General features: G+C 41.4%; 4 protein-coding genes across 16 annotated transcripts; 2 read left to right on the top strand and 2 right to left on the bottom strand.

The window, feature by feature from the left end:
- On the top strand, positions 1 to 4,148 carry LOC110499388 (transmembrane protein 14A). Its single transcript, XM_021576504.3, has 5 exons — positions 1 to 441; positions 616 to 698; positions 1,699 to 1,800; positions 1,908 to 1,995; positions 2,201 to 4,148. The coding sequence occupies exons 1-5, from the start codon at positions 362 to 364 to the stop codon at positions 2,247 to 2,249; spliced, it is 402 nt and encodes a 133-aa protein (XP_021432179.3). The 5' UTR covers positions 1 to 361; the 3' UTR covers positions 2,250 to 4,148.
- Positions 4,149 to 4,464: 316 nt separating this feature from the next.
- Positions 4,465 to 7,145, bottom strand: LOC110499387 (glutathione S-transferase 3). Of its 2 annotated transcripts, none has more exons than XM_021576502.3 (7): positions 6,995 to 7,145; positions 6,629 to 6,732; positions 6,413 to 6,464; positions 6,188 to 6,320; positions 5,901 to 6,042; positions 5,585 to 5,710; positions 4,465 to 5,103 (listed from the first exon to the last, which is right to left on the bottom strand). In XM_021576502.3, exons 2-7 carry the CDS (start codon positions 6,713 to 6,715, stop codon positions 4,975 to 4,977), a joined length of 669 nt encoding a protein of 222 aa, XP_021432177.1. In that variant the 5' UTR covers positions 6,716 to 6,732; positions 6,995 to 7,145; the 3' UTR covers positions 4,465 to 4,974. The 2 variants fall into 2 exon arrangements, with proteins under 2 accessions (XP_021432177.1, XP_021432178.1); XM_021576503.3 differs by having other exon boundaries at positions 7,022 to 7,128.
- A 655-nt stretch (positions 7,146 to 7,800) lies between these two features.
- On the bottom strand, positions 7,801 to 18,805 carry LOC110499384 (serine/threonine-protein kinase ICK). 12 transcript variants are annotated; one of them, XM_021576496.3, is made up of 14 exons: positions 18,468 to 18,805; positions 17,646 to 17,956; positions 16,923 to 16,977; positions 15,749 to 15,870; positions 15,540 to 15,619; positions 15,322 to 15,454; positions 13,717 to 13,888; positions 13,270 to 13,437; positions 12,626 to 13,009; positions 12,222 to 12,424; positions 11,864 to 12,024; positions 9,790 to 9,897; positions 9,514 to 9,621; positions 7,801 to 8,810 (listed from the first exon to the last, which is right to left on the bottom strand). In XM_021576496.3, exons 2-14 carry the CDS (start codon positions 17,744 to 17,746, stop codon positions 8,656 to 8,658), a joined length of 1,950 nt encoding a protein of 649 aa, XP_021432171.3. In that variant the 5' UTR covers positions 17,747 to 17,956; positions 18,468 to 18,805; the 3' UTR covers positions 7,801 to 8,655. The 12 variants fall into 12 exon arrangements, with proteins under 12 accessions (XP_021432171.3, XP_021432172.3, XP_021432173.3 ...); XM_021576497.3 differs by having other exon boundaries at positions 18,477 to 18,597; XM_021576498.3 differs by having other exon boundaries at positions 18,472 to 18,595.
- A 2,701-nt stretch (positions 18,806 to 21,506) lies between these two features.
- Positions 21,507 to 27,351, top strand: fbxo9 (F-box protein 9). The gene is made up of 13 exons (XM_021576500.3): positions 21,507 to 21,846; positions 22,700 to 22,780; positions 23,598 to 23,732; positions 23,841 to 23,898; positions 24,451 to 24,538; positions 24,686 to 24,813; positions 25,216 to 25,330; positions 25,516 to 25,634; positions 25,830 to 25,920; positions 26,017 to 26,112; positions 26,240 to 26,333; positions 26,608 to 26,768; positions 26,888 to 27,351. The coding sequence occupies exons 1-13, from the start codon at positions 21,844 to 21,846 to the stop codon at positions 26,994 to 26,996; spliced, it is 1,278 nt and encodes a 425-aa protein (XP_021432175.1). The 5' UTR covers positions 21,507 to 21,843; the 3' UTR covers positions 26,997 to 27,351.
- The last annotated feature ends 403 nt before the right edge of the window (positions 27,352 to 27,754 follow it).

The following is a 27,754-nucleotide window of genomic DNA, read 5'->3' as shown; positions in this document are numbered from 1 at the left end:
ACATTTGAACCTGATCTGACACCATAAACTTGTTCAATGATTATATTATGCTTGTGTTCATTTGTGTTTTTGAGACTTATGTAATAACGGAATGACAATCAAAAGCGTTTGGTATTTTCTTTGTTGGTTTCTTTTTGTTAATTAATGTATTTTTTATATATATTTTTAGTGGGTTATTGAAGACAGGTTGAAAGGGAAGTGATGCAGTTGTGAGCGCGTGCGCACTTTCACATAACACTTCCTAGTGCCACTGGGCGAGTTCGTTTTGCATGGACCGGTACCCGGGTGTGTGAAGATTTAGCCTAAGCACCAATGGAATGGTCGCAGATGTACTATCTCCACTCATCCTGGACACCGGGGCATGCAAAACGAACAAACCCATTGGGACAACAGGCGTACATTTTTACTCATTTATTTTACGTTTAAATTAGCAAATACCAGGTAAATTAATTCATTATATTCCTATCTGAGTTATATGCATATATTTCAAGTGGTCAGTGTTTGTCAAGTGTCCGTTTCCGTTCGCTACATAATTGTATCTAGCTAGACTATCTTGTAACATTTAGCTATGTAGTCTAAGATGAATTGGTCTTTACCCATACTCCTGCTCCACAGCACTGCAATGGCAATTGACTGGCTTGGATTTGGGTACGCTGCAGCCATAGTCCTTGGGGGATTCATGGGATACAAGAAAAAAGGTAGGAGTTTCTAGTCAAGCAGTTCAAAATGCACAAAGCAACATTCATTTGTCATTATCACAGTTTCATTCAAGTTTCAAGTTTTGAATGTCACTGAAATACCTTTCTTGCAAACTCAAAACCCAACAATGCAATAATCAATAACAGTGTAATACTAGAAAAAACACCAGAAAGAAGAAGAAATATGAAGAACACAATAACTAAGTAATTATACTGTGTACATGGTCAGTTCCAATACCATATTAACAATGTGCAGGGATACTGGAGTGGTGGGAGGTAGATATGTATAGGGTTAAGGTGACTAGGCAACAGGATACAAGATAAACAGTGACAGCAGCAGCTTGTATGTGAGTGTGTATAGAGTCAGTATAAATGTATGTGCGTGCATATAATGTGAGTGAGCAGATGATGGAGTGTGTGTGTGTGCAGGGCCCTGTGCAAAACTAAAAGGTAAATAAAGATACTCCGTGTAGCTACTTTGTTAACTATTTATCAGTCTTATTGCTTGGAGATAGAAGCTGTTCAAGAGCCTGTTGGTGTCAGACTTGATGCACCGGTACCGCTTGCCGTACGGAAGCAGACAAAATAGTCTATGGCTTGAGGGGTTTGAGTCTTTAACGATTTTCAGGGCCTTCCTTCCACACTGCCTGATATAGATGTCCAGGATGGCAGGGAGCTCTGCCCCAGTGATGTGGTGGGCTGTCCGCACCATCCTCTGTAGCGCCAAGCGATCGAAGTCGGTGCTATTGTCATACTAGGCAGGGATGCAGCCAGTCAAAATGCTCTCAATGTTACCGCTGTAGAACTTTCTGAGGATTTGACTAACTTTTTCAACCTCCTGAGGGGGAAGAGACGCTGTCGCGCCTTCTTCACGACTGCACACGTGTTTTTGGACCCCGTTCCTGTAGTATATCATAATCAGCTCCTTGGTCTTACTGACTTTGACCCTGTTAACAAGCTGATGGCAAGTAACAGATATTGTTTGTTTGTTTTACTACAGGTAGTGTCATGTCACTGATAGCTGGGCTATTGTTTGGCAGCATAGCCGCCTATGGGGCCTTCATGATTTCAAATGACCCAACCAAGACTTTCTACTCCCTCGGTTAGTATGCCTGCTATGCTGGGATGTATACGTGTTGGGATGTGTATATTTTAGGTCTTGACATGTATGAAATTCTATATCAAGACATCTTTTTTTTCTTCTCTCAGTTGCCTCAGGAGCGCTGACAATAGTAATGGGAATGAGATTCAAGAAATCTGGTAAAATAATGCCAGGTGGTATCATGGCAGGACTAAGGTGAGAATCATCAAAAGTCCATTATAACCATTATTGCATGGTTTTGAAATATATGGAGGTTAGGTGAATGTGTTCATGAAACTCTTTGCTGATTTTCATTGTATTTTGATGTCTGTTACAATTGACCTTGTATTGGAATGTTTCTAATTAAATAATTCATGTGCACAATCAATATGAAGTTATCATATCTGTTTTCTTTACTCAGTGTGCTGATGGTCCTACGACTTCTCTTCATGAGTGTGATTGTAATGTGATTTGAACAATACAACAACCAACTGAAGCAAGATGGAAAATGTCATCACAAGGGATGAATTTGCATTTACACATTGTTTGTGCTTGCCTATATGTATTATTGTAATCATCCTTAATGTTTGTACGTTCTTTAAAGAACTTGATCCTGCAACCTATGATCATATTGCTGCTTTTATGTAATTCCTCAAGTATGCAGCACTGGGGCAGTGAGTGCACATACACAATGACTAAATGCTATGTGAATGTTGAGTAAAAAGGGTGTTACAGTGCCTTGCAAAAGTATTCATCCCCCTTGGCGCTTTCCCCATTTTGTTGCATTACAACCTTTAATTTAAATAGATTTCTATTTGGATTTCATGTAATGGACATACATAAAATAGTCCAAATTGTATGAAGTGAAATTTTAAAAGGTACTTGTTTAAAAAAAAATACAAACGGAAAAGTGGTGCGTGCATAAGTATTCACCCCTTTGCTATGCAGCCCCTAAATAAGATCTGGTGCAACCAATTACCTTCAGAAGTCACATAATTTGTTAAATAAAGTCCACCTGTGTGCAATCTAAGTGTCACATGATCTCAGTATATATAAACATGTTCTGAAAGGCCCCAGTCTGGAACACCACTAAGCAAGGGGCACCATGAAGACCAATGAGCTCTACAAACAGGTCAGGGGCAAAGTTGTGGAGAAGTACAGATCAGGGTTGAGTTATAAAAGAATATCAGAAAGAATATGACAAACCTGCCAAGAGAGGGCCGCCCACCAAAACTCACAGACCAGGCAAGGAGGGCATTAATCAGAGAGGCAATAAAGAGACCAAAGATAACCCTGAAGGAGCTGCAAAGCTCCACAGTGGAGATTGGAGTATCTGTCCATAGGACCACTTTAAGCGGTACACTCCACATAGCTGGGCTTTACCGAAGAATGGACAGAAAAAAGCCATTGCTTAAAGAAGGGAAAAAAAGCAAACACGTTTGGTGTTTGCCAAAAGGCATCTGGGAGACTCCCCAAACATATGGAAGAAGGTACTCTGGTCAGATGAGACTAAAATTGAGCTTTTTGGCCATCAAGGAAAACGCTGTCTCCCATCACCCCGAGAACACCATCCTCACAGTGAAGCATGGTGGTGGCAGCATCGTGCTCTGGGGATGTTTTTCATCAGCAGGGACTGTGAAACTGGTCAGAATTGAAGGAATGATGGATGGCTCTAAATACAGGGAAATTCTTGAGGGAAACCTGTTTGTCTTCCAGAGACTAGACTGGGATGGAGGTTCACCTTCCAGCAGGACAATGACCCTAAGCATACTGCTAAAGCAACACTTGAGTGGTTTAAGGGGAAACATTTAAACGTCTTGGAAAGCTCAGACCTCAATTCAATTGAGAATCTGTGCTATGACTTAAAGATTGCTGTACACTAGCAGAACCCATCTAACTTGAAGGAGCTGGAGCAGTTTTGCCTTGAAGAATGGGCAAAAATCCCAGTGGCTAGATGTGCCAAGCTTATAGAGACATACCCCAAGAGACTTGCAGCTGTAATTGCTGCAAAAGGTGTCTATACAAAATATTGACGTGGGGGGTGAACAGTTTTGCACACAAGTTGTTTCACAAAAACAACGTTGCATCTTCAAAGTGGTAGGCATGTTGTGTAAATCAAATAATACAACCCCCCCCCCAAAAAAAAAATCCATTTGAATTCCAGGTTGTAAGGCAACAAAATAGGAAACATGCCAAGGGGGTGAATACTTTCACAAGCCCCTGTACTTCCTTGAATAGTTATGTTGTCTCATCGGAAATTGTTTAAGTTGAATGAAGTACAGTCTTACAATAACTATTCACTCAGTCATTGTAAGAACAAAGGAGCACTTTTTGTTGAACAATTAAATTTACTACTGGTTATAAGCACACTGATTTTTTCAATGGATATGGGAACAGAAATACAGTGGCATTTACTACTCGTACAAAATACATTTTATAGCATTGCAGGTTTGACTACTAACATTTCAGTAGTTTTACATAATCATATTCAGTTGCATGACAGTAAATATCCTCTATCAATGATGGAAAACTCACAACAGACACAGAGGGTTTAGTTACAGAAAATATTTTGTTTGTTCAACAGCCTTTTTCTTTGTGCACATTATTGGAAAACATTAAATACTTGTGCTCGTTAAACAATTGTCCTTTACACATTGTAATAGAAATTACCATCAAGGACTCAAGTCAATTAGTAAATTAACTTTATTAAGAGTCACGCCAGTGGAAAGGTTACAACAAACTCTGCACACTCAGTACAGGTTGGTCAGAAGCTCTACGAGGGGACTGTCCCCAGGCACCTTTTATACTAGGATACACACAACTCACACAGACACGATTCATCCTCAGCACGAGGAGTTTTGGGTACAAAAGAGAATGTGTAACAAGACACCTGCTCCTGATAAAGTTCTCAGAGGCTATTTCTGGGCGTTCACCCAAGTAAATCAAGGTTTTCTCTTGGGTATTGTCGGAAACTTCTTGTGAGCACAAAGGGAACTAGTTATAAAACAATTTTGCAAACAATACACCACACTCATATTGCCAGGGTTAAACAATTCATAAGCTTATGTCATCATTTCTCCACAACATGTTACAAGAAATTATGACTTGGAATGACAATATGGAACCATGTACAGGTAATATATTATATTAGCTTCAACTCTTTAAAGTCAATTTTACTTGATGTTTAGATGAGAATCAGAGCTTGAAGTCTAACACCTCACACACAGTCTTTACATATACGTCATCTGATTGAGGCTTCCTCTTGCTGCCTGGCTGCAGGAACTTGTGAATGGCTGGTAGGCTTTTCATCTTCCCTTGAAAAGCCTGAAAAGAAAACCATTCACACCCAATCAAGAATGAATCAACTGAAGTATCCATGGATCTTTTTACCCTTCTTTTAAATCTGCTGTGTAATATGTCCTAATCATCTATCCTTCCTCCCAGGGTGTGCACTTGTTTTTCTCCCCTTCACTGATTTGAAAGGCAATTACTGGCAAAAGAAATATGCCTCCACTAATCCAATGCTTTGAGATTTGTGGGAAGTACTGAAAGAGTGTAGACTTCATGAGAGAGGAGAGATTATTGGGACACACCCAGGATTTTGTAGCAGTACATTTGAACCAGTATGGCCAGTCATATTGTATACTGATATCTAACAAATGTGCCGTGGAGCTGGTATGTGATATTCATATGCTACTGGGGTTATGTCAACCTCTAACATGTTTTGATGAGACTCAAATGAAACAAGATGATTTGACTAATGAATATTTTGTCAAGAACAAAATACATTTGTAATCAACTTTACCTTAACAACAGGGAATTTGGAAAGAATTGTTGGAAATTTCTCCTCCAACATCAAGGTGGTTTCAAGTAGCTGGACATCAGCACAGCTCAACTGAAAACCCACCAGGTACTGGGAGCCAATTAGCGCCTGTGAGAAAATCACAAGCACAGCCTCTTTATACAATACAACTTGTACAAACGTGCCAACCTTCTTTTCTGTTGCCTTAGCAAACATGGTATGTTGCAATTGTTATGCTAATATAATAGCTTAGATTAGATTTCCTCCCCTTAGTGAGCTCTACTCATCCCATCTGGCCAAGGCCCAAATCATACAGTACCTTCTCGAACACAGGGAGGTAACGGCTTGTTGCTTTCCTCTCTATCTCCTCCAGTTTAGTTTCCTTGGTGTCAGGCGGCATGAAGGGCAACGCCATCATCATTTGCATCAAGTCCTGCACGCCCTCAGCATACATGTCAATCCTAAAAGTAAATGAAAACCAAACCCTTTGAAACCATAGCAGATTTCCCTCATTTTTTATACAAACAGCTTCACTTATGTCTCTGCAATACAACCAAACAAGTAAATAAATGTTAGAATTCAATCATAAAAAAATGTCATACATACATGACTCGTTCTTTTAAGTCTTTCCCATAGAGATTGTATTTCCCTGCTATGTAGTTCAGGATAGCCTTGGTTTGAACCAGCTTCATTCCATCCATTTCCACCAAGGGAACCTGCTCAAACATGAGTGCTCCATCTTTAAAAAAAAAATGAAGGTTAAACAATTAAACACCCTTCAAAACAATGAGCGTGTTATCAGATTTCTATTACCATTGTGACCAAACTTACCACTCAACAGTTTTACATATTCCTGACGCTTTGTTATATTCACTTCTTCAAACTGTGGACATAAAATGTATATGTTAATTATGACAGAACATCCATTTCAGTGATCTATCTGTGGGCATCACATGTTTGTCTAGCCACTATTTCACTCTAGCCACTATTTCAACTCATGTAAACGCCCTACAGTAAAATTGTGTTTTATTTGCTCAGCCTACGTACCTCAACTCCAGCAACTGCTAAAAGCCATCGAATTGACTCCATTCTCCCCCTCCCATTGAAATAAGTCAACACCACTTTTCCAGACATGGCGAAATTGAAGTTTACTGTAGGAAAGAAATAACCACATTCCATTACGCTTTCACGTGTGTGCAAATTCAGCAATGTTGCGCTAGATGCATTGCAATAGATTTGGTGCATGCATGCCTGTCAAATACATTACTGTACATTGTGAACAGACTACTCTGAAACTAGAACACTGAAACATACAAGAAAATAAAGCTGAAAAACAAAAGCATACAAAACATGCGGTTGTCTGTGTAATTATCAACCAAAAATGTCTAGATAAGTCTAAGAAGTAATACTGACCTTATATATCAAGAGACAAGTATGCACCTGTTATGTGTGTGTGAACTCCGAATAAGTTAATTTACAAAGTTACGAAACGCTTCTAACGAAGAAGTGAACCTCAAACACTGTGTCATATGACCTACATGAGAGTTGAGTTGGAGATTTGCATGTCTGCAAGGCATCATGGGTAAAATAACAAATGCATTGTGAAACAAACATATTAGAAGGCAAATCACATATTCACCGATTCCCTCTTACAGAAGATGTCATAACAGACAACAGTATTTTAAAATACGACCCACAAAAACATTACGAAACCGTAACTGCAAATCGTATGACTCTTTCTCGGTATATAAACCGACGAGCCACTCCTCCACTACGGATGTGAGGGCGATCTGGCTGCGACATCTGTCACCCCATTGATCGCTAGGGTTGATTCGGCTGATCTGGCTGGCTAGGCGGGTGTCCCCTTCCTCCCTCACCGCTCCATGTGCGTCCCTCCCGAAGCCCCGCGCTCGGTGGAAGAGGACGAGTTTCCCGGACGAGCATCGTTGGTATACGCGTAGCTGCACTCCCTGCTAGAACCTCCAAACAAGCTCAAGGCCCATTTGTAGGAGAAACGTAGGGAAGTCAAGCTCCAAGACTTCAGACACATCCAAATGAGGCACTGCACGTGGCAGTCTGCCTTCTTTTGTAAAAAATATTTTTTTAAACTTTAAAAACAGTTATGGTAAAAATCTTCTAAAAGTTCTTCTCCTGGGCAGTTAACCCACAACGACCCAGGCCTTATTTTCTTAACTACTTAATTACTAAATCAGACGGTATACACACACACCAATGAGTTTATTGATTACAAATCAAAACAGAATTATGTCAAAGGATTATGACCATTACAAAAAAAAACTGTTGTTAATGAAATGGTCATTACAATACCACATAAATAAAATGTTAGCAATGGCATTTGGTAACTGGCAGTTATACATGTTTTTACAATTTGGCCCAGCAGATAAACCAAGTCAACGTACAATCTCTCAATACATTTTTTTGAGAGCCACACAATTCATTACAAAAAAAGATAACACTAAAGCCAATTGTGTCATCAATTCTGATTAAAATAAAGCACAGAGTTATTGATTTAGAGAAAAAAAACAATGAATAAAATATAAAAATGATCAAGATACAAGTGTTTCCTTTATTCCAGAATGTCTCATGAAAGAAAGCACCAAGAAAAACATGTAAAAAAAATAAAAAGACAAATTGGCAACAGAAAAACAGTGTTGGCCAAAATATCACAGTGATATTTGCAATATAAAATGCATAAAGACTGGATCGTGGGGACGTCATGGGGCCGTTTTACAAAATCTATGGAACAAACATTAAGAAGGGGCTGAGAAAGTTATGCTACGCAATAAACAAAAAAATGGTATGGAATTTGTCACTGAACAAAATGTGACGACACCAACATTTTGCAGAGGTCATTTATCCATATAATACACACACACACACACACACACACTGAAAAAGTTGTACATTGAACAATATAGACACAGATTAATACAAAACCAAGGTTATTGCTGTATAACATGTACATACTTTGATATGAAAACATACGTTTTTCCTTTTATAGGGAAAAGACAAATCTGAAGTACTGAAATAACACAAGTGTCCCAAAGAGGCCACTAGCGGTGTCCATATTTGGCAGACCAGTCTGTGCGCCCATGGATGGCCTGTGCTGGGGGGCGAGACCGTAGGCCAGGCGTAGTCTTGGTGGGCGACGGCACATAGGACGAGGCACCCATCTGACTTCTGCTAGACGACCTCCAGGTTGCATAATCTGTGACAGCAGAGACAAGCCACATTATTACCTTACAATAGAATTACATTACTACACAGCACCTAGCCTGGATTGACAACTGTGCATCGAGACTACAAAGATCCTTCACTTGATGCTGTCGAGTCCCCTATAGATCCCTCACTTGATGCTGTCGAGTCCCCAATAGATCCCTCACTTGATGCAGTCGAGTCCCCAATAGGTCCCTCACTTGATGCTGTCGAGTCCCCTATAGGTCCCTCACTTGATGCTGTCGAGTCCCCTACAGGTCCCTCATTTGATGCTGTCGAGTCCCCTATAGGTCCCTCACTTGATGCTGTCGAGTCCCCAATAGGTCCCTCACTTGATGCTGTCGAGTCCCCTATAGGTCCCTCACTTGATGCAGTCGAGTCCCCTATAGGTCCCTCACTTGATGCAGTCGAGTCCCCTATAGGTCCCTCACTTGATGCAGTCGAGTCCCCTATAGGTCCCTCACTTGATGCAGTCGAGTCCCCTATAGGTCCCTCACTTGATGCAGTCGAGTCCCCTATAGGTCCCTCACTTGATGCAGTCGAGTCCCCTATAGGTCCCTCACTTGATGCTGTCGAGTCCCCTATAGGTCCCTCACTTGATGCTTTCGAGTCCCCTATAGGTCCCTCACTTGATGCTGTCAAGTCCCCAATAGGTCCCTCACTTGATGCTGTCGAGTCCCCTATAGATCACTCACTTGATGCTGTTGAGTCCCCTATAGGTGCGAGTTGCACTCTTTGGCCGGCAGAGCCAACCTCTTTTTTGTAATAGTTCGGTACATATCCACTTGGAAGAGTATTTGAACCTGTGATTGGGCCATCAAAGATAACAGGAAATGTACCTTACATGTAATACTGTTAGCACACACCACAGATAGACATCACCCTAGCTTATACCACACAGCCCTCTCACTAGTGTAGTAGGATGACAGGTGATAAACATGCAGGACATTGGTCCCAACACAAATCATTACCATGAGTGCCTCGGTTAGGAAGTGTTCCTCCAACAGGAATTTTGCTGCCCCAGAGGTTGCTTTCACTGTAGTTGGAATTTATTGCCATATTCTTTTTAGTACTTAAACCTGCAGGGTTAGATGGGATAGATTAGGAAATAGAGTTTGATATGTAATTTCCATTGCAACAAGCTGCCCCTTGTGGTTCAACAAGACTACATCATCATGACTCAGCAACATAGCCACTCCTGAGATGATGATCATTGATAATCAGGTGCTGAAAATAATGTGGTTTCATCCAGGTTTGAAAACCAACCAGGCATTCTATATCAGAGCATGTACATATGCTTATGCCTCTGATTTGGTAGAAAAATGGCAGTTACATCAAGTTCAAAGTTTACTGACAAAGAAGGCTCAATGCCGATTAGTGACCCCATTTTATGATAAAAACTACCGTTCAAACGTTTGGGGTCACTTAGAAATGTCCTTGTTTTCCATGGAAACATACATGAAATGTGTTGCAAAATGAAAAGGAAATATAGTCAGGATGTTGACAAGGTTATAAATAATGATTCTTAATTGAAATACTAATTGTGTCCTTCAAACATAGCTTTTGTCAAAGAATCCTCCATTTGCAGCAATTACAGCCTTGCAGACCTTTGGCATTCTAGTTGTCAATTCATTGAGGTAATCTGAATAGATTTCACTCCATGCTTCCTGAAGCACCTCCCACAAGTTGGATTGGCTTGGCCTGATGGGCACTTACCATACGGTCAAGCTGCTCCCACAACAGCTTAATTGGGTTGAGATCCGGTGACTGTGCTGGCCACTCCATTATAGACAGAATACCAGCTGACGGCTTCTTCCCTAAATAGTTCTTGCATAGTTTGGAGCTGTGCACTGGATCATTGTTCTGTTGTAGGAGGAAATTGTCTCCAATTAAGCACCGTCCACAGGGTATGGCATGGGGTTGCAAAATGGAGTGATAGCCTTTTTTCTTCAAGATCCCTTTTACCCTGTACAAATCTCCCACTTTACCACCACCAAAGCACCCCCAGACCATCATATTGCCTCCACCATGCTTGACAGATGGCGTCAAGCACTCCTCCAGCATTTGCGTCTCACGAATGTTCTTCTTTGTGAACCTCAAACTTAAATTAATCTGTCCATAACACTGTTTTCCAATCTCCCAGTCTGTTCTTTTGCCCATCTTAATCTTTAATTTTTATTGGCCAGTCTGGGATATGGCTTTTTCTTTGCAACTCTGCCTAGAAGGCCAGCATCCCGGAGTCGCCTCTTCACTGTTGACGTTGAGACTGGTGTTTTGTGGGTACTATTTAATGAAGCTGCCAGTTGATGACTTGTGAGGCATCTGTTTCTCAAACTAGACCATCTAATGTACTTGTCCTCTTGCTCAGTTGTGCACCGGGGCCTCCCACTCCTCTTTCTATTCTGGTTAGAGCCAGTTTACGCTGTTCTGTGAAGTGAGTAGTACACAGCGTTGTTCGAGATCTTCTTTATTGGCAATTTCTCACATGAAATAGCCTTCATTTCTCAGAACAAAAATAGACTGATGAGTTTCAGAAGAAATGTCTTTGTTTCTGGCCATTTTGAGCCTGTAATCGAATCCACAAATGCTGATGCTCCAGATACTCAACTAGTCTAAAGGCCAGTTTTATTGCTTCTTTAAAATCAGCACAACAGTTTTCAGCTGTGCTAACATAATTGCAAAAGGTTTTTCTAATGATCAATTAGCCTTTTAAAATGAAACTTGGGATTAGCTAACACAACGTGCCATTGGAAGACAGGAGTGATGGTTGCTGATAATGGGCCTCTGTACACCTATGTAGATATTTTTTTTATTTTTAAATCAGCCGTTTCCAGCTACAATAGTAATTTACTACAATGTCTACACTGTACACTTCTGATCAAATTGATGTTATTTTAAATGGACAGAAAATGTGTCTTCTTTCAAAAACAAGAACATTTCTAAGTGACCCCAAACTTTTGAACAGTAGTGTACATTGGCAGTAACTGGAAGTGCCTTGTTAAAAATATCCACTTGGAAGAAAGGTAAGGTTTTTGTATTGTCTACCTGGTAGATATCTTGACTGCTTCAAGTAATACTGTTTGGCAGAGGCTGTCCTTGAAGGCTCCTGGTAGGACATGGCCTTGTTCAGATTCAAAGGTGCATCGTCACCTGTCGTCACCTGCCCCTTAACTTTGGGGCTGCTAAAATCCAAAACATTTCCGTACCTGAAAGGCATAACAGATTTACATAAAGCCCTTATCTGAAAAGATCAGACTGATAACGCACAGGTCAGTGGGATAATGCAGGTTAAAGCAGGTCACTGGGATAACGCAGGTCACTGGGATAACGCAGGTTAAAGCAGGTCACTGGGATAACACAGGTTTACTCAGGTCACTGGGATAACGCAGGCAGACAATCTCACCTGCTCAACGTCTCCTCTCTTCGTTTTTCTGTAGGAAAGTTTGTTTTGCCCAGAAAACTTAGTGAGGTCAGCTCAGTGTCCTCAAAGTCATCCCACTCGTCACCCTTTAGGAGGCCTGTGCCATGGCCCCATCGCCGGCGTCCTCCACCCTTAGGTTTCGTCTGATAGCTTAAGAAGTTGGCATTCTCAGCCTCCTGGGTCAACTGTTAAAAAAGGGAAATGGTGTATTAACAATCTCTATGGAGAGAGAAAGAAGAAAAACAGTTCAATTACATTTCTGAAGAATTCATCAACTTTCCATTTCATTTTGTATTCATTTAACAAGGTATTCTAACATTTAATGACATTACACTAATGAATGCTTGCCGTGCTCAAGTAGCCCTGGTTAGTGACTGAAAACTCACCTGGCTCTGCAAGCTCTTGTCAACAACGTAAGTTAAGCGGGTCTGTGGGACCATCTCAGTCTCCTCCTGCTTCACCATGCGGTTGGGCTGATCTCGCAACAGCTTTGAGTGCCTCTGGTACGATGGAACTGGGGTGGGGGCTGAGACTGGGGCTGGATGGATCTGTTGCAGGGGCCTGGACGAGTTGAAATGCTGATTTGGGGGCGCTGGCTGGGGAGGGGGCACTGGCTTGAGCAGCAGCAGTGGTTGTAGCTGCTGCAGGGGCTGCTGTAATGGTTGTGGTGGCTGTGGAGGTAGGGGACCTGGCTGAGGCCTGCCCTGCTCCAGGATCTGCTGAGGAGTGCCCAACGCCTGACCCACGTAGAAGTAGGAGTACCTGAGGGCCTGCAAATGGAGAATAAAATAATGAATTGGCTTTGAAGGATCCCAAAGCAGGATATATTAATCAGTTAACATGCCATTAAAATGTTAGAATATCTAACCTGTTTAGCAATGTACAAGCAAACATAGCTTTAAATCTAATAATTATTTCAGTATTCACCATTCTATTGATGAATGGTAAAATAACTATTCTAAGGATCCATTCTAAACATTTATTTTAGCCTAGATTATAACAGAGATATGTCCCAGCCAGGGTTTGCTACATGGGCAGAGGCTGGCCTCTTCTTAGGGTCCCACTGGAGTAGGTCTCTCATCAGTTGGATGGCCTCAGTACTGGCGTTGGGGATCAGACTGCTCAGATTACTGGGGACACACTGGGGCCAGCGGAAATTCATGGCTGCTGACAACTGGAAGCCCTCCAGCCAGTCATTCTAGAAGAAGTGGATCCAACACAATGATTATTGACCTGCTTATTTTACTATATAGTAATAAAACAGATAGATGTAACCGTTTTTTTAGATGTTATGACAAAAATAATCTGTGAAGTTTGTCATTTCAAAAGCACATTACACAAGACTGATCACATCTTCAGTGAGGTTTGATTTATGTCTTTAACACCACCACAAGACATTTTACATGATGATGTGAGGACAGTATAGCTTGCTTTTGGATGATATTCTGGATCTAACTGCCCCGGAGAACAAGGCTACCTTCATTGGAGTTCCCAGGACTTGGCAGATTTTGAAGATGGTGTCCACTTCACTGGAGCCAGGGAACAGAGGCCTGAGGGTGTAAAGCTCTGCCATGATGCAGCCCACAGCCCACTGGTCTATGGGAGAGCTGTACGAGGTGGACCTCAGCAACACCTCTGGAGCTCTGTACCTGGAAGACACCACAGGGAAGGGAGAAGGGCTTTATAGGCTGGTTGATGCTCCCCATGATGAGAGAAATATAAGAGGTTTCATGTCACAAATTGACAGAAAATTACACAAATAAATTCAGGTATAACTAAATATGGTGTCAGTAGTTAGGTTTCCATCCAATTGGCGAAGATTCTAAAATTCGCATTGAAAATATGCGCATTTTCCCACCAGTGGTGTTTCCACCAAACTGACGTATGTGATGACGTAGTGCACACAAAATGCTTATGTTATGTACCGGATCAAAATCTAAAGTGTTTCCATCGGACTTTCAACTCTATCAATAGTTTTGCCACAAAAAGTGTTGCATTAAATAGCAAATGTGTCTACCCTGGGCTTGGCACGTGCGCTCTAGCCAACAGCTCACAGATACAGTACGGGTAGGCTGGCCTTCTGTGTATGATGAGATTATGGATAAGAGCGAGAAAAAAATGTTTTGTCAAATGGCATTTAAGCATCGATCATCATGTCACCAGAATAAGACCCTCAATATTTTTGGGAAAGCAGCATCAAGCTCATCACTCTGCACTTTCACCACCCTGTGAAGTTCATCATAACTGATTTCATCTGTACCCATCTGTACCCAAACACCATATCATCGAGTGACTCAAAGTTTACTTTGATATGTGTGAGGGAAAAATTATGTATTCATCTTATTTGTTTGAGATTAATAGTTAGAAATGATTTACTTAACTAATATTGTAGTAAGATATTTCCTTCATCCTGAGTGAACTGAGAGGAGTTTTTTGAAGCTGGGGCTGGCAACTGATTAAGTGATGGCTAAGTAAAAACCTACAGATGGCATTCCATAGATAAGACGCGGTGGGTGTCTCCGAGATCGAGAGAGCCTGGAGGAACAGAGCAAAGGCCTCAGTAGTCCCAATCGTCCTGGCATCTGGGAGACAGCACCAGAGGCAGATGACCATAGGATGAACCCAAAGTGGCTTATCTATATGGGGGGGGGGGTGGGTTGAACCAGCTATGACTAAGCATTCTTGGTACGAGGTATATAAGGAACAGCATGGTCTGTAAAGGGTAGGCTCTCAGCCTAACAGTCAAGACTGTTGAGTTGACAGTTTCATTATTGCAATAAGATGATTATTTGAAGAAATTAAGTCTCTCTCAGTACTGAAATTCCACGACATATGATGGTTATTATATCAATATTTGTGCATAAAGGCGTTTCCAACGCCATTTCTCGCATTATTAACTTTACCGACACAAATATATCCCACCATGTCGAATTAACAAATGATCTGTAAACATTTAAATCACGCCATCTCAAATGCGTGATTTATTTTTTTATATACGGTATGACTTCACTCGTATAAAAGCTGTGGATAGAAATGTGGTTAGTGACACATAAACCTATCATATGGAGGTAACAAAACTAACCATCTTGTTGAAACATAATCTGTGTATGGTGGCCGAGATCTTATCTCACGGGCAAGCCCAAAGTCAGCTATTTTCACCAGCTCTGGTCCCATGCACAGAAGATTCTCAGGTTTCATATCCCTGTGAAAGAATCCTAGGGGGGAAATCATACAGTGAGCATACAAAGTAACAAGTAAAAAGCATTAGCAAAAAATGCTAGCGTATCATTCTAATCATACCATGCTTATGAATAAAAGCTAATCCCTGCAGTATCTGGAACATAATATTTCGCACAGCAGATTCAGGGAACAGCCGAGACCTGTAACATGATACAGATAACAATATATGAGCTATGATTTTGACCTACTGACAATTATCCCCAAAGCACTAAACCCCATTTCAAATAGCCTATATTTAGGCTATGTGAATCAAAAAAAGCTATATTTACCTGTCTTTCATTAGTTGATACAAGTTCTCCTTCATGTATTCAAACACAAAGTACAAGTGGTCATTTTCCCGTATAACCTCCTTGAGTTTGACCACATTCGCGTGGTTGAGTTTCTTCAAGGACTGAAAGGAGTGAACAAATGAGATGGTACCTTAGCAATCAAGACAAAGCATGAGGGAAATAACCTCAATCTGGAAATCATCAAAAACAGCTCTGCAACACTCCATCATGGCCAGACTTAGATACCACAGGATGCTGCTGAGGGGAGGACAGCTCATAACAATGGCTGAAACGGCGCAAATGGAATGGCATCGACCACCTGGAAACCATTTGTTTGATGCATTTGATACCATTCCAATAATTCCGCTCCAGCCATTACCACGAGCCCATTCTCCCCAATTAAGTTGCTGTCGGCCTCCAGACTTAGAAACATAAAAAGGTAAGACAGAAGATCTGACCCTTAAAACCGGCATACAACAAATACGCTTCAGTTCAAAATAAAAACATTGATTGACAATCAAAGCATGAATAAACTGTATATCATCTTGGGTACAGTGTGGGGAACAACTGGTATTTCTTAAGGTGCAGCCTTTAGGGATTTCTTTATGCTTTATAACTCAGGTGTAATAAAGAAAACTAGAGCAGATCATAGTAAATGCAGGTGAAGTTTTCCCATGCACTGAAAAGTATGGAAGTAAATGGAGGCACCATGCCATAGTTTTGAGTAGAGGGGAAAGTCGTTATGGGTCTTGGTGGTGGCACATGCTATTTACAGCTGACATTCTAACCAAGATCCCTGGAGGGCTGGTTCCTTCTAGAATGCTGCTACACTCCTTTGGATTCAAGCTCTCGGCAAAGAATGAATGTCTGGGTCTGAGTGAGGAACTAGAGAGTTAAAATCCAAAGACAGTAGACACAAGAGTCACCTTCTAGATTCTTTGTGCTGGTTTCTGTGGTTCTGAGTAGAGGTGGAATTGAAATGGTGGTACAAAAACACTAACTGGTGAAACAGTAGACAACAACTGAAAGCATAGGCTGTATTCTTTAGGCTGCCCTATACCAGTGTGGTGCAGTGCCTACCCTTTCCACCACTGCTGGACAAAATCCTAGGGGAAACACTGCAATAGGTGGAGCATTTTACCCACAAGCATCATATCTGGGAAGGAGAACTTACTATGACCTCACGAAGATTCATGCATTCCTCCCATGAGTAGAATTTTCTCTTCATTCTGAAACAAATATGCAATCATTTCAGCCTAACTGAATTAAAGGACCAACATATCATAGATCATACTTTTTATTGTAAAACATATTGGGACTCTTTTCATTGATATAAGAAGTTTGATGAATACGTATAAAATGTATGATTGAAAAGAGCAGGTTTATAACAGGCCGAGGCCCTGTCCATTTCAATCTCAAGAGAGCGACGCCACCAACATCATAAATGTATGCAACTAGTCTGTGGCTGCCGAACCCCTCACATACTTCCTGTCAAAGTTATAACTAGAAGCCAGAAGTTTTTATGATCCTGCCCAAAGGTACTCACCAACAGATGCCTTTTTTTCAAATCAGCCAAATAGGTGGGCCTGTCAGTCATCCGTGCACTTTCATTCGTCGACATCTGCCTAGACAGCTGTCAGCTTAACCACGCGTGGGATTGGCCACCGGGTAATGCCATTCCTAGCAAATCCCACAGGCACTGGCAGCTAATTTTACTACACGGCTTAGCAGCTACAACAACTTGTAAGCTGAAGCCCTTCAATTTAGGTACCAGAGGATAATATGTAACCTACACTATACACCAACGCTTCAAAAGGTGGGACTGCAATTGCACACAGAGATCACAGCCTTATTTTTTTCATACTAACAATGCTATGACAATGTGACCTCCACTCACTTCTTAATTGCGACCAGTTCTCCTGATTCCAGGCTGCGGCCGAGGATGACTGAGCCGTAGGTGCCATCCCCGAGCTGCCTGAGCGTGGTGTATCTATTCATGGTGCTGCCCTCTCCTCACCATCGCCCAGGAGCAGATCAGATCAATACGTGCTGAAGGAACACAGAGAGGTGGTAGGTTGAAGGAACACAGAGGTGGTAGGCTGGCAGCCTCCTGCAGCAGTTGAGTGTAACCAGATGTTCCTGTGACAACAACAGTGGACCACAGGCACAGCTGGAGGACTCATGTTGTCATGGGCTTCTTGCCTCCTCCTGAGGAAAAGGGATGGGAAGGGGTGGGGTGTCATTAGAGGAAGCCATAGAACCAATCACAGGGGAGAAATATACACTTATTTTTCCGTTTCCAGACAATACAAGGAATCTGAGACAGATGGTTTCTAATTCCATGCTAATTATCTTCTGACTAGACCTTCAACAGACAGTAGTCAGACTGTTTTAACCTATTTCATTACTAGCTACCGAGCAAACGTTACCTACAGGGCAGGCATGCATGCATACGATTTTAAGGGTAAAAACTGTCTGGTAAGATTTCTGACCAGAATGTCATGTTATGGTTACTGCTGCAACGAGAAACAGATGTTGCAGTCGAGCTAAGGTTAACGTTAGCTAGACACACGATCAATCTTTGACTTCTGCTGATAATAATGACAAAAAGCAAAGTCAAAATAGTTAAAAAGACACCCACCCAATCCGTTTCAACTCGAATAACGGACATTTGAAGACAACACCAATAAACTACTTGTATAGAGTCGAGCACACTCACTCACATTACCTCCAGGCCCATCACAATAAATCACAGCTGCGCGACCAAGGGCGTCGCAGATTTGCTTATTCTACATCAGTGGTGTTTGACGGAGGTTGGCAACCAATGTTATGTCACATTACCGCCATCTACTGGACTTGGTGTTCTTACCACATCTGACCAAGCCTGCCTACAAAGCGTATCATCTCTGCTTTGACCAATGATTTATATAATGCCGCGTTCAAAATAACTCGGAACTGGGAACTCGGAAATTTCCGACTTCAGTGCGTTCAAAACAACTGGGAACTCAGAAAAAATACGACTGCATATGCAATCCAGGGTTTATGCCATGTTCAAAAGTGGGAACTAGGAACTAGGAAAAATATATGGCCAATTCATGACGTCAGTGGTTTGAAAGTCGGAGCTCTAGAAAGAGTCCCGAGTTGGAATTCCAGCCACTGTTCGGCCATTTTGGCACTCCCCAGAAGGAGCAGTCCTCCATAGCAATAAATTGAATTCTACGGTATATCATGAAATGTTTCAAGAACAAAAGAACATGTATTTAAGATTTTAAAAAATTGTAGTGGGGACAGTAACAGAACTTTCAAAAAACTATACTTTAAAGAAAATGTTTTATATACTTTTTCATCTTTAATTTTTCTGTTTATCTCACATAATATATTTTAAAAGTATGCATTAAGGTGTCTGAAATAGAATCAAGGTGGCAAAAACAAATGTAGACATTAATAAATGAATTTCTATAGCTTCCAAAATATTTTTTACACCGTGAGGGAGTGCCAAGATGGAGGTGTGGAGGCTTCAGAACAGTGCCCTCTGTGAGCAATCTAGTGTATATATAAATCATTTGACCTGACACCAACCCAATCTTCAACACATATTGCCATGTCATATTGTTATGTTGCGTCAGTTGGAGTTGACTAACGTTAGCTTCTTCAGCAGCTTCACAGTTAGCAAGCTTCACCAAGCTTTTGTAGCTGCCAACCCACCCTCCCTGCTTGGATCCAGGTGACCTTTCTTGTTTCTGTCCCCTCTACCAGTTGCGTCACTGGTGTCAGAAGTGGGAAGGCGCCTCTGTGAAGCTTCCGAAAGAGTTGGTATAACGAGTTCCCTCCCTGACCCTCTCTTTGGCCCTTACCCTTCGTTGTTTGAAGATCTGAAGGGTATGAATAAGTATATGGAGGAGCTTCCACCAAATTGCTTCCACCTTACAGATCTACTAGGGAGGGTTAGGGAATGTAGCCGGCTGAGTAATGAGTATGGAGGAGCAGGGGTCCAATTGGGTCAAGGTATCCAAATACTGCTATGGTGAACTAAATTGAGCGTTCCCATTTATTTTTGATGAAAATGTACAGTACCAGTCAAAAGTTTGGACACACCTACTCATTCCAGGCTTTTGTCTTTATTTTTACTATTTTCTACATTGTAGAATAATAGTGAAGACATCAACACGACGAAATAGCACATACGGAATGATGTATTAACCAAAAAAGTGTTAAACTAATCAAAATATATTTTATATTTGAGATTCTTCAAAGTAGTCACCCTTTGCCTTGATGACAGCTTTGCACACTCTTGGCATTAATTCTCTCAACCAGCTGAAATGCATTTCAATGAATAGGTGTGCCTTGTTAAAAGTTCATTAGTGGAATTTCTTTCCTTCTTAATGCGTTTGTGCCAATCAGTTGTGTTGTGAAAAGGTAGGGGGTATACAGAAGATAGCCCTATTTGGTAAAAGACCAAGTCCATATTATGGCAAGAACAGCTCAAATAAGCAAAGAGAAACGACAGTCCATCATCACTTTAATACATGACGGTCAGTCAATACGGAAAATTTCAAGAACTTTGAAAGTTTCTTCAAGTGCAGTTGCAAAAACCATCAAGCACTATGATGAAACTGGCTCTCATAAGGACTGCCACAGGAAAGGAAGACTCAGAGTTACCTCTGCTGCAGAGGATAAGTTCATTAGAGTTACAAGCCTCAGGAATTGCAGCCCAAATAAATGCTTCACAGTGTTCAAGTAACAGACACATCTCAACATCAACTGTTCAGAGGACACTGCGTGAATCAGGCCTTGATGGTTGAATTTCTGCAAAGAAACCACTACTAAAGGACACCAATAATAAGAAGAGACTTACTTGGGCCAAGAAACATGAACAATGGACATTAGACTCGTGGAAATCTATCCTTTGGTCTGATGAGTCCAAATTTGAGATTTTTTGTTCAACCTCTGTATCATTTGTTTATCAACAGGACAATGACCCAACACACCCTCAGGCAGTGTAAGGGACGATTTGACCAAAAACGATAGTGATGGGAGTGCTGCATCAGAAGACCTGGCTTCCACAATCCCCCGACCTCAACCCAATTGAGATGGTTTAGGATGAGTTGGACTGCAGAGTGAAGGAAAAGCAGCCAACAAGTGCTCAGTCCCTCAAGACTGTCAGAAAAGCATTCCAGGTGAAGCTGGTTGAGATAATGCCAAGAGTGTGCAAAGCTGTCATCAAGGCAAAGGGTGGCTACTTGGAAGAATCTAAAATATAAATTATATTTTTATTGGTTTAATACTTTTTTGGTTACTACATGATTCCATATGTGTTATTTCGTAGTTTTGATGTCGTCACTACTATTCTATAATGTAGAAAAGAGTAAAATTAAATAAAAACCCTTGAATGAGTAGGTGTATCTAAACTTTTGACTTGTACTGTATGCTGGGAGTGTGTGACTTGCTGCTTTTAGGGTGTGACAGAGGTGAGGGTACCACTTTCTTTTAATGTTATGACGTTTGATCAAATAAAACATTTGGGTACATCTCAATAGCATAAAGTGGCTTCTTCATTTCCTTCACCTGCACTGAACAGGTAAAGCTAATTCCTAGTAGAAGGGAGAGATCCACCATATTGCTTTAACCAGTCTTGTTTTTCCAAGTTGTGAGAAGAGAAGATGCCAATTCAGACAATATTGAGATGTACCTTAACTTTCTCTTTCATAACAATAACACCCCCTACATGGTACAGTCGGGCGGGAATCAGGATCACTCTAGGATGGAAAATATGCTAATCAAGGAAGGATGATACTTTTTGTGTGGCCCATGTACCAGCCTACAACAAAATCATTAAAGCAGAAAGCTAAAAACGTCTGTGATAAGTGTGCTGATATAGTGTAGAATAGTTAGTCACGTGGTGTATTGACGTCACGCCCACACACTGTTGTAAGTGACTTTCTCGCTACACACAGTCGTCTGCACGTCGTCGAAATGGCTGCATTTCTGCGATCCCTCAAATTTCCACGTTGTGTTGTCCGTTTTTCTGACCGTGATCTGTAGACCCTTTCCTGAAAACGTTTACGGACAACAGAAGAGCTTACAGATAAGCCATAATGGTAGCTCAATGTCGTTTGTTTTTTAGGCTAATCCTTGCACACGGCTACTTGTTGTCGAGCTAGCTAGCTAACGTTAGCTAGGAAGTATGGTCACTCACGCCTACTGCTGGTGGTTGCATGACGTGTCCCGTAGTCGTAAACATGCATGTAAAACATGTCACCTTTTAACTAGGCAAGTCAGTTAAGAATAACTTCTTATTTACAATGACGGCCTAACCCAGACGATGCTGGGCCAATTGTGCGCTGCCCAATAGGACTCCCAATCACGGCCGGTTGTGATACAGCCTGGAATCTAACCAGGGTCTGTAGTGACGCCTCGAGAACTGAGATGCAGTGCTTTAGACCGCTGCGCCACTCGGAAGTCCCACAATGATACGAACTAGTTAACGTTTGCTAACTAGGTAGCTACTGGTAGTTAATGTATTGGTACATTAAAAATGACCAGCTGTCAAAAGATGAGTAGACAAGCTAACTGTCTGAAAAGTACATTCAGGCGATGTGGCGTGCTAAACCATGCTTGCTTCCTGTTCGTCACATGTTTAGGTAAAGTTAAGTTAGTGCCTTGCCGGGAAGAGGCAAAAGCCAATGCAGTTCGTCTCCAGTTAGCTATGTGTTCTACTTAACGTGTGCACATTGTGCATGCTACACCTCAAAGTAACTTCAACCGTGATCCCATCCTCCTTGAATATTTGTTGTGCTTGTCTTTCTGTCCAACCACATTACTCCCATAAACAAAGCTTGAATTTGGTTAATGACTTAAATATTTGCTGATTTATTTCAACCCTATTTGTTAGACATTTGTTTGTGATGTTTAGGCCTAGTTATTTTAACAAAACATTTTTTTTCTGCCCAGGCTGAAAGCGTTATCAACTCTCTTGGCATTGTAGAAGATCAAGATGGAGAGAATGGAAGTACTGATGATGCAAACCTCCACGTAAGGTTACTTATTTTGACAGAATATTTTGTATTGTTATTTATTTAGCCATTATTTAACTAGGCAAGTCAGTTAAGAACAACTTCTTATTTACAATGACGAGCTACCCCGGCCAAACCCTAACCCAGATGATGCTGGGCCATTTGTGCGCTGCCCTATGGGACTCCCAATCACGGCCGGCTCCGCCACTTGGGAACCCCACAATACAAAGTCTACACAATTATTGTTACGTCTCAGGATTGTGTGATAATGAAGTCTTTAAATGTATTGACTTAAAAAAAAAATTATAATAATGATAGCAGCCATGCACTCAGTTATGATTAACAGAGCTGACACAATGGAGTGTTGTAGCTCATGCTTTGTCATTTTGTGTTTGTACACATTAAAGTCTTAAAAGGCACCAGGTGTATTTTTTTTGGTTGGCTGAAGATTATGCTCACTTGCCCTGAGAAATTTTACAAGCTTTTTACATGCAGAAGTGCTATATTATATTGGCTGCTATTCACCTACACATAGGGGAGGAATCAGAAAGATCAGTACTGGAGTTCTTTGTGTTTTGGTTGTTCTCAGTAAAAAAAAAAAAATGATCAAGCAGGTCTTAACTTGCCGGATTTCCATCAATTGTCAGTATTTTACTTAAACAATGGGCAGGAACTAGAAAGATCTGTTTTAGGCTACTGGAATGCTTTCTTGTTTTCACCTGCCCACTGGGGTAACCTCAGAGCAGGCTAAATTTACTAGACCACTCACTACTTGACCCAGGCAACAAGAAAACGCTTCATGTCAGTCACTTGTACATCATTGTCCATATGTCTAGGTGGAGCTGAATGTGTTCAGGGCCCAGTGGATGTCTGAACTGAAGCCCAACTCTGCGTCCAATGGGGGGAACCGAGGACTGTCGTCAAGAGCTGCAGACTTGAAAAGAAAACAGGAACTGGCCCGGGAGGAAAAAGTCAGCCATTTTGTTTCAGCCATTTAGAATAGTAGTTTTACAACCGATTTGACTGCATGCTAATAGTTGTCTTCACTATCGTTACCATATTTTGTTTCTTTGTCTTAGGCCAGAGAGTTGTTCCTTAAAGCTGTTGAGGAAGAAGAGAATGGAGCTGTTTATGAAGGTATGCATGTCTGTGAGACAAGTTGGGGAAAGCAAAATAGCACTCACTTTTGAAAATTAATATTTTGTCTCAGTATGGTTAAAATTATTGACCTTTTAAAGGGATGGTTCACCCAATTACAAAGTGACACATTGGTTTCCTTGCCCTCTAAGCAGTCTATGGACAAGGTATGACAGCAATCCATGCTTTGAGTTAGTTTAGTAATGTTTTAGCATTTGTGGCAAAACTCATTCAAGTCATGGAACTGATAGAATTTTTTTTGTGTGTCATGTCTAAAGGAGTCCCTTGATGGATTCTATAGGGCTTGACTACAGGTAGGGGCCTCAGTCACTCACTGCTTTCTTTGTGATGTGCTAATTATCAAAGTATGTATCTAAAATTGATTGTGAAGCTCAACAAAGTATCTTATTGATGATTTATAAAATGATGCAGCAAAAATACTAATATCAGTACCATGACTTGAATGGGATTCTTGTGTGACTGTAGTTGGGATTGGGAATAATGGTTTTACATAAAAGTACAGCTAAACCCTTTTCCTGCCCTAATTTACAGCAATTAAGTACTATCGCAGGGCAATGCAGATTGTGCCTGACATTGAGTTCAAAATCAACTACAGTCGTTCCCCTGATCCAGATGGCGGGTAAGTCTTTTTATCTTAATACTTTGGCAATTTGTAACACAACATTGAATACTGTACACATTGAAAGTGTGCGCCATCTGAACTCATTGTCACTCCTCTTTTCCATACAAGTCCTACCATGTGTGACACTGCATATCTGTTTCCTAGCAATGAGAATGACATGGATGGTGAAATAGAGGATCTATTGGCCTACTTCCATCAGCAGCTCACTCTGCAAGACAACTCTCTGAAGATATGTGTTCCTGAGGTGGATATAGCTCAGATGCACATCTCAGGTAGGGAGAGCTCAGGCAATAATAATATATGCCATTTAGCAGATGACTTTATCCAAAGCAACTTAGTCATGCGTACATACATTTTACGAATGGGTGGTACCGGGAATCGAACCCACTACCCTGGCATTACTAGTGCCATGCTCTACCAACTGAGCTACAAAGACCACCACAATTCAGGTCCTAGACAGAAGACATGAATAACATGTAAAAAGTAATGTTGGCAACTCCCATAATATGCTCCCACAGTGGTTTATTAAGACACACGGGTAAGTCTTCAGTGTTTCAATCCCACTGGGATCTTGGTCAGGATGGAAACGTCTCAATAAACCGCTGTCTGGAAGCATATTAGATTGGCACTACTCTATTATTATACTGTATTTACGGTCTGGTTTCTGTCCCCAGCCCTGCCCCCAGAGGTCTTGATGTACATCTTCCGTTGGGTTGTGTCCCGTGATCTGGACCTGCGTGCCCTGGAGCAGCTCTCCTTAGTCTGTAGAGGCTTCTACATTTGTGCTAGGTCAGACCATAGACTATACAAATCCATCATATTTTTAATGAACATGGCTTGGATTCGTTTTAATTCATGCCAGTGCTGTGAATGACTGGTCCTTACACTGGATCAAAACAGGCTCCTAAATGACGTATTGTTTTTTCAAATGGAACAGAGCTGATTATTTCCCCTCGGTGTCGATATTTCCTCAGGGACCCAGAGATTTGGCGTTCGGCCTGTCTGAGAGCGTGGGGCCGGAGCTGTACCAAACTGGTGCCCTTCAACTCCTGGAGGGAGATGTTTCTTGAGAGGCCACGTGTGCGCTTTGATGGTAAACATTTAAGGAACATTAGTTATTTATCTTTCTTAGAGAAAGAAAATCCCTTCTAAGATAAGTGGGATTGTTTCATAGACTAGTCTATTTCCTCAATACCAATGCACAGTTGGCATGTCTAGCTGCATAGCTAAAACTAGATTGAATTGACCAAATAAAACAATCTGTGGTTTTTCAATGTTGATTTTGAAGGTGTTTACATCAGCAAGACGGCATACATCCGTCAGGGAGAGGAGTCCCTTGATGGATTCTATAGGGCTTGGCACCAAGTGGAGTACTACAGGTAGGGTCCTCAGTCAGTCACTGGTTTCCTTGTTGTGATATGCTAATGCTCTGTCATGCAGTCAGATAAGACTAGGTGTACTGTTTGTGTCCCCAGATATCTGCGTTTTTTCCCTGATGGCCAAGTCATGATGCTGACCACACCTGAGGACCCACTGGTGACTGTTCCCCGTCTACGTAGCAGGAACACCAGGTATTTAGAACACAACATACACTCCAGACTTGGATGACAGTGTAACATTTCAGGGCAATAATAGTTTTTTTTTTGTCAGAACGATTTGATTTGTAACATTAATGGCTTTAATTTTCCCTTTACACAGGGTGGAGTCCATTATGTGTGGTCATTATCGTCTGTCGCAGGACACAGACAATCAAACCAAAGTCTTTGTTGTTGTCTCCAAGAGAAAAGAAGAGGTGATAACAGCATTGGACAGGGATAACTTGATGTGGAAAGTTATTAGCATATTTTCCATTCCTGTTATAACTTAAACCCAACAAGACAGGCAGTTTCCTCACACATTAACTGGGTCAACTGGTGCAGTGCAGGACACACAATACAAAGAGAAAATTACAAATGACCAAATTGTTAACACTTCAGACTTCTTAGACCCGTGTCATCGTCCACAGATGATTGAAGAGTGATTTGGCTGTCCAGTTCTGACTCCCTGTGTGTTTGTTCTCTTGACAGAAGGTGGCAGAGTACCAGAGAATCTCTCGGTTCTGCCGGCGGAACCCAGCGGCGCCCGAGACCGAACACAGCTTTCACGTGGGACTGCAGTTGTCCTCCGGGGGGCGCCAGAGCTTCAACAAGCTGAATTGGATCCACCATTCCTGCCACATCACCTACAGGTAATACACTGGTTATCCAGGGTTTGAATGCTGTCAAAATCAAGTCTATGAATGTCATTGCAAGAGAAAAAATGATTGGGGACATAAAATGTTATATTAATGTTTACTTTTTCCTGCAGATCCACCGGCGAGACAGTTGTCACTGCCTTCGACTTGGACCAGATGTACGCATCCTTTTACTTTGCGCGCGTGAAGAGCTACACAGCATTTTCTGAACGCCCATTGTAGGGCAGCCGAGACAGAGTTTACACATCACCTAGACTAAATGCATAACTCTCTTCCTGTTGGTTTGTGGCTGAAATGTTTTTTAATGAATGTATGTATACCAATCAACTGCATCTGCTTCTAATCTTATGGTGTGAGTGGGTCACATAGCCATTCTGTTTTTGGCTGTCACAGAAAACAAAAATCATTCCTTCTTTTAAAGACTGGAGCGATGTCCAGAATGATGACATAAAATGGCATTAGTAGGATGTTTTTCACCTGTTCCCAACAATTAATGTTTTCACATTTTTGTTAATTCTGTAGTAAGCTATTTTCTCCCATCTGGGAGATCAACCGGAATAAACACATGTGGGAACTACGTAGTTGTTTTTCTTGTCAGATTTAGGATGAGAGGGGACACACTCTACAGTAGTGTACTAAGCATTGCATTTGACTGCTCAATGCATTTGGGATAAAATATTACACTATAAATTGAAGTTTTGAATTAAATTACATTTTTCGGTGGTTGTAGCTGCTTGGTGCATTGAAAACATGTGGCCTACTTTGGTACAGGAGTTCACTAGCTTTTACAATCGAGGAAATGGAATCCGTGCACCAACAACCAAAACACAACTCTGATAGAGTTCTTACACAACCCCAATCATAATACAACATTGCCCCATACCCAACACAAGAAAAAAATCCCAGGCACACATAATCCACCTATTACATATTCTAGGAACCCAGGGCTGAAAAGCTGAAACGGATTAGGAAAAATATTT

Source organism: Oncorhynchus mykiss, chromosome 20 (assembly GCF_057628025.1).
Source record: "Oncorhynchus mykiss isolate SJ-2025 chromosome 20, ASM5762802v1, whole genome shotgun sequence".
NCBI classification, from domain to species: domain Eukaryota; kingdom Metazoa; phylum Chordata; class Actinopteri; order Salmoniformes; family Salmonidae; genus Oncorhynchus; species Oncorhynchus mykiss.
This window is presented reverse-complemented; position numbering and strand designations above follow the sequence as displayed.

Bases quoted from the DNA above. Each gene is read 5' to 3' on its own strand.
- LOC110499388 (XM_021576504.3), top strand. From the start codon at position 362: ATGCAAAACGAACAAACCCATTGGGACAACAGGCGTACATTTTTACTC. The intron at 442-615 runs GTAAATTAATTC...CCTGCTCCACAG, and splicing joins TTTAAATTAGCAAATACCAG to CACTGCAATGGCAATTGACT. The intron at 1,996-2,200 runs GTGAGAATCATC...TTCTTTACTCAG, and splicing joins GGTATCATGGCAGGACTAAG to TGTGCTGATGGTCCTACGAC.
- LOC110499387 (XM_021576502.3), bottom strand. From the start codon at position 6,715: ATGTCTGGAAAAGTGGTGTTGACTTATTTCAATGGGAGGGGGAGAATG. The intron at 6,321-6,412 runs GTAAGTTTGGTC...TTTTTTTTAAAG, and splicing joins ATATGTAAAACTGTTGAGTG to ATGGAGCACTCATGTTTGAG. The intron at 5,104-5,584 runs GTAAAGTTGATT...TTTTCTTTTCAG, and splicing joins CCAAATTCCCTGTTGTTAAG to GCTTTTCAAGGGAAGATGAA.
- LOC110499384 (XM_021576496.3), bottom strand. From the start codon at position 17,746: ATGAATAGATACACCACGCTCAGGCAGCTCGGGGATGGCACCTACGGC. The intron at 13,889-15,321 runs GTTAGTTTTGTT...GGTGTCTTCCAG, and splicing joins GATTATGTTTCAACAAGATG to GTACAGAGCTCCAGAGGTGT. The intron at 13,010-13,269 runs GTAGCAAACCCT...CTCCATTTGCAG, and splicing joins AGAGGCCAGCCTCTGCCCAT to GCCCTCAGGTACTCCTACTT.
- fbxo9 (XM_021576500.3), top strand. The intron at 22,781-23,597 runs GTAAGGTTACTT...CCATATGTCTAG, and splicing joins CTGATGATGCAAACCTCCAC to GTGGAGCTGAATGTGTTCAG. The intron at 26,113-26,239 runs GTATTTAGAACA...CCCTTTACACAG, and splicing joins CTACGTAGCAGGAACACCAG to GGTGGAGTCCATTATGTGTG.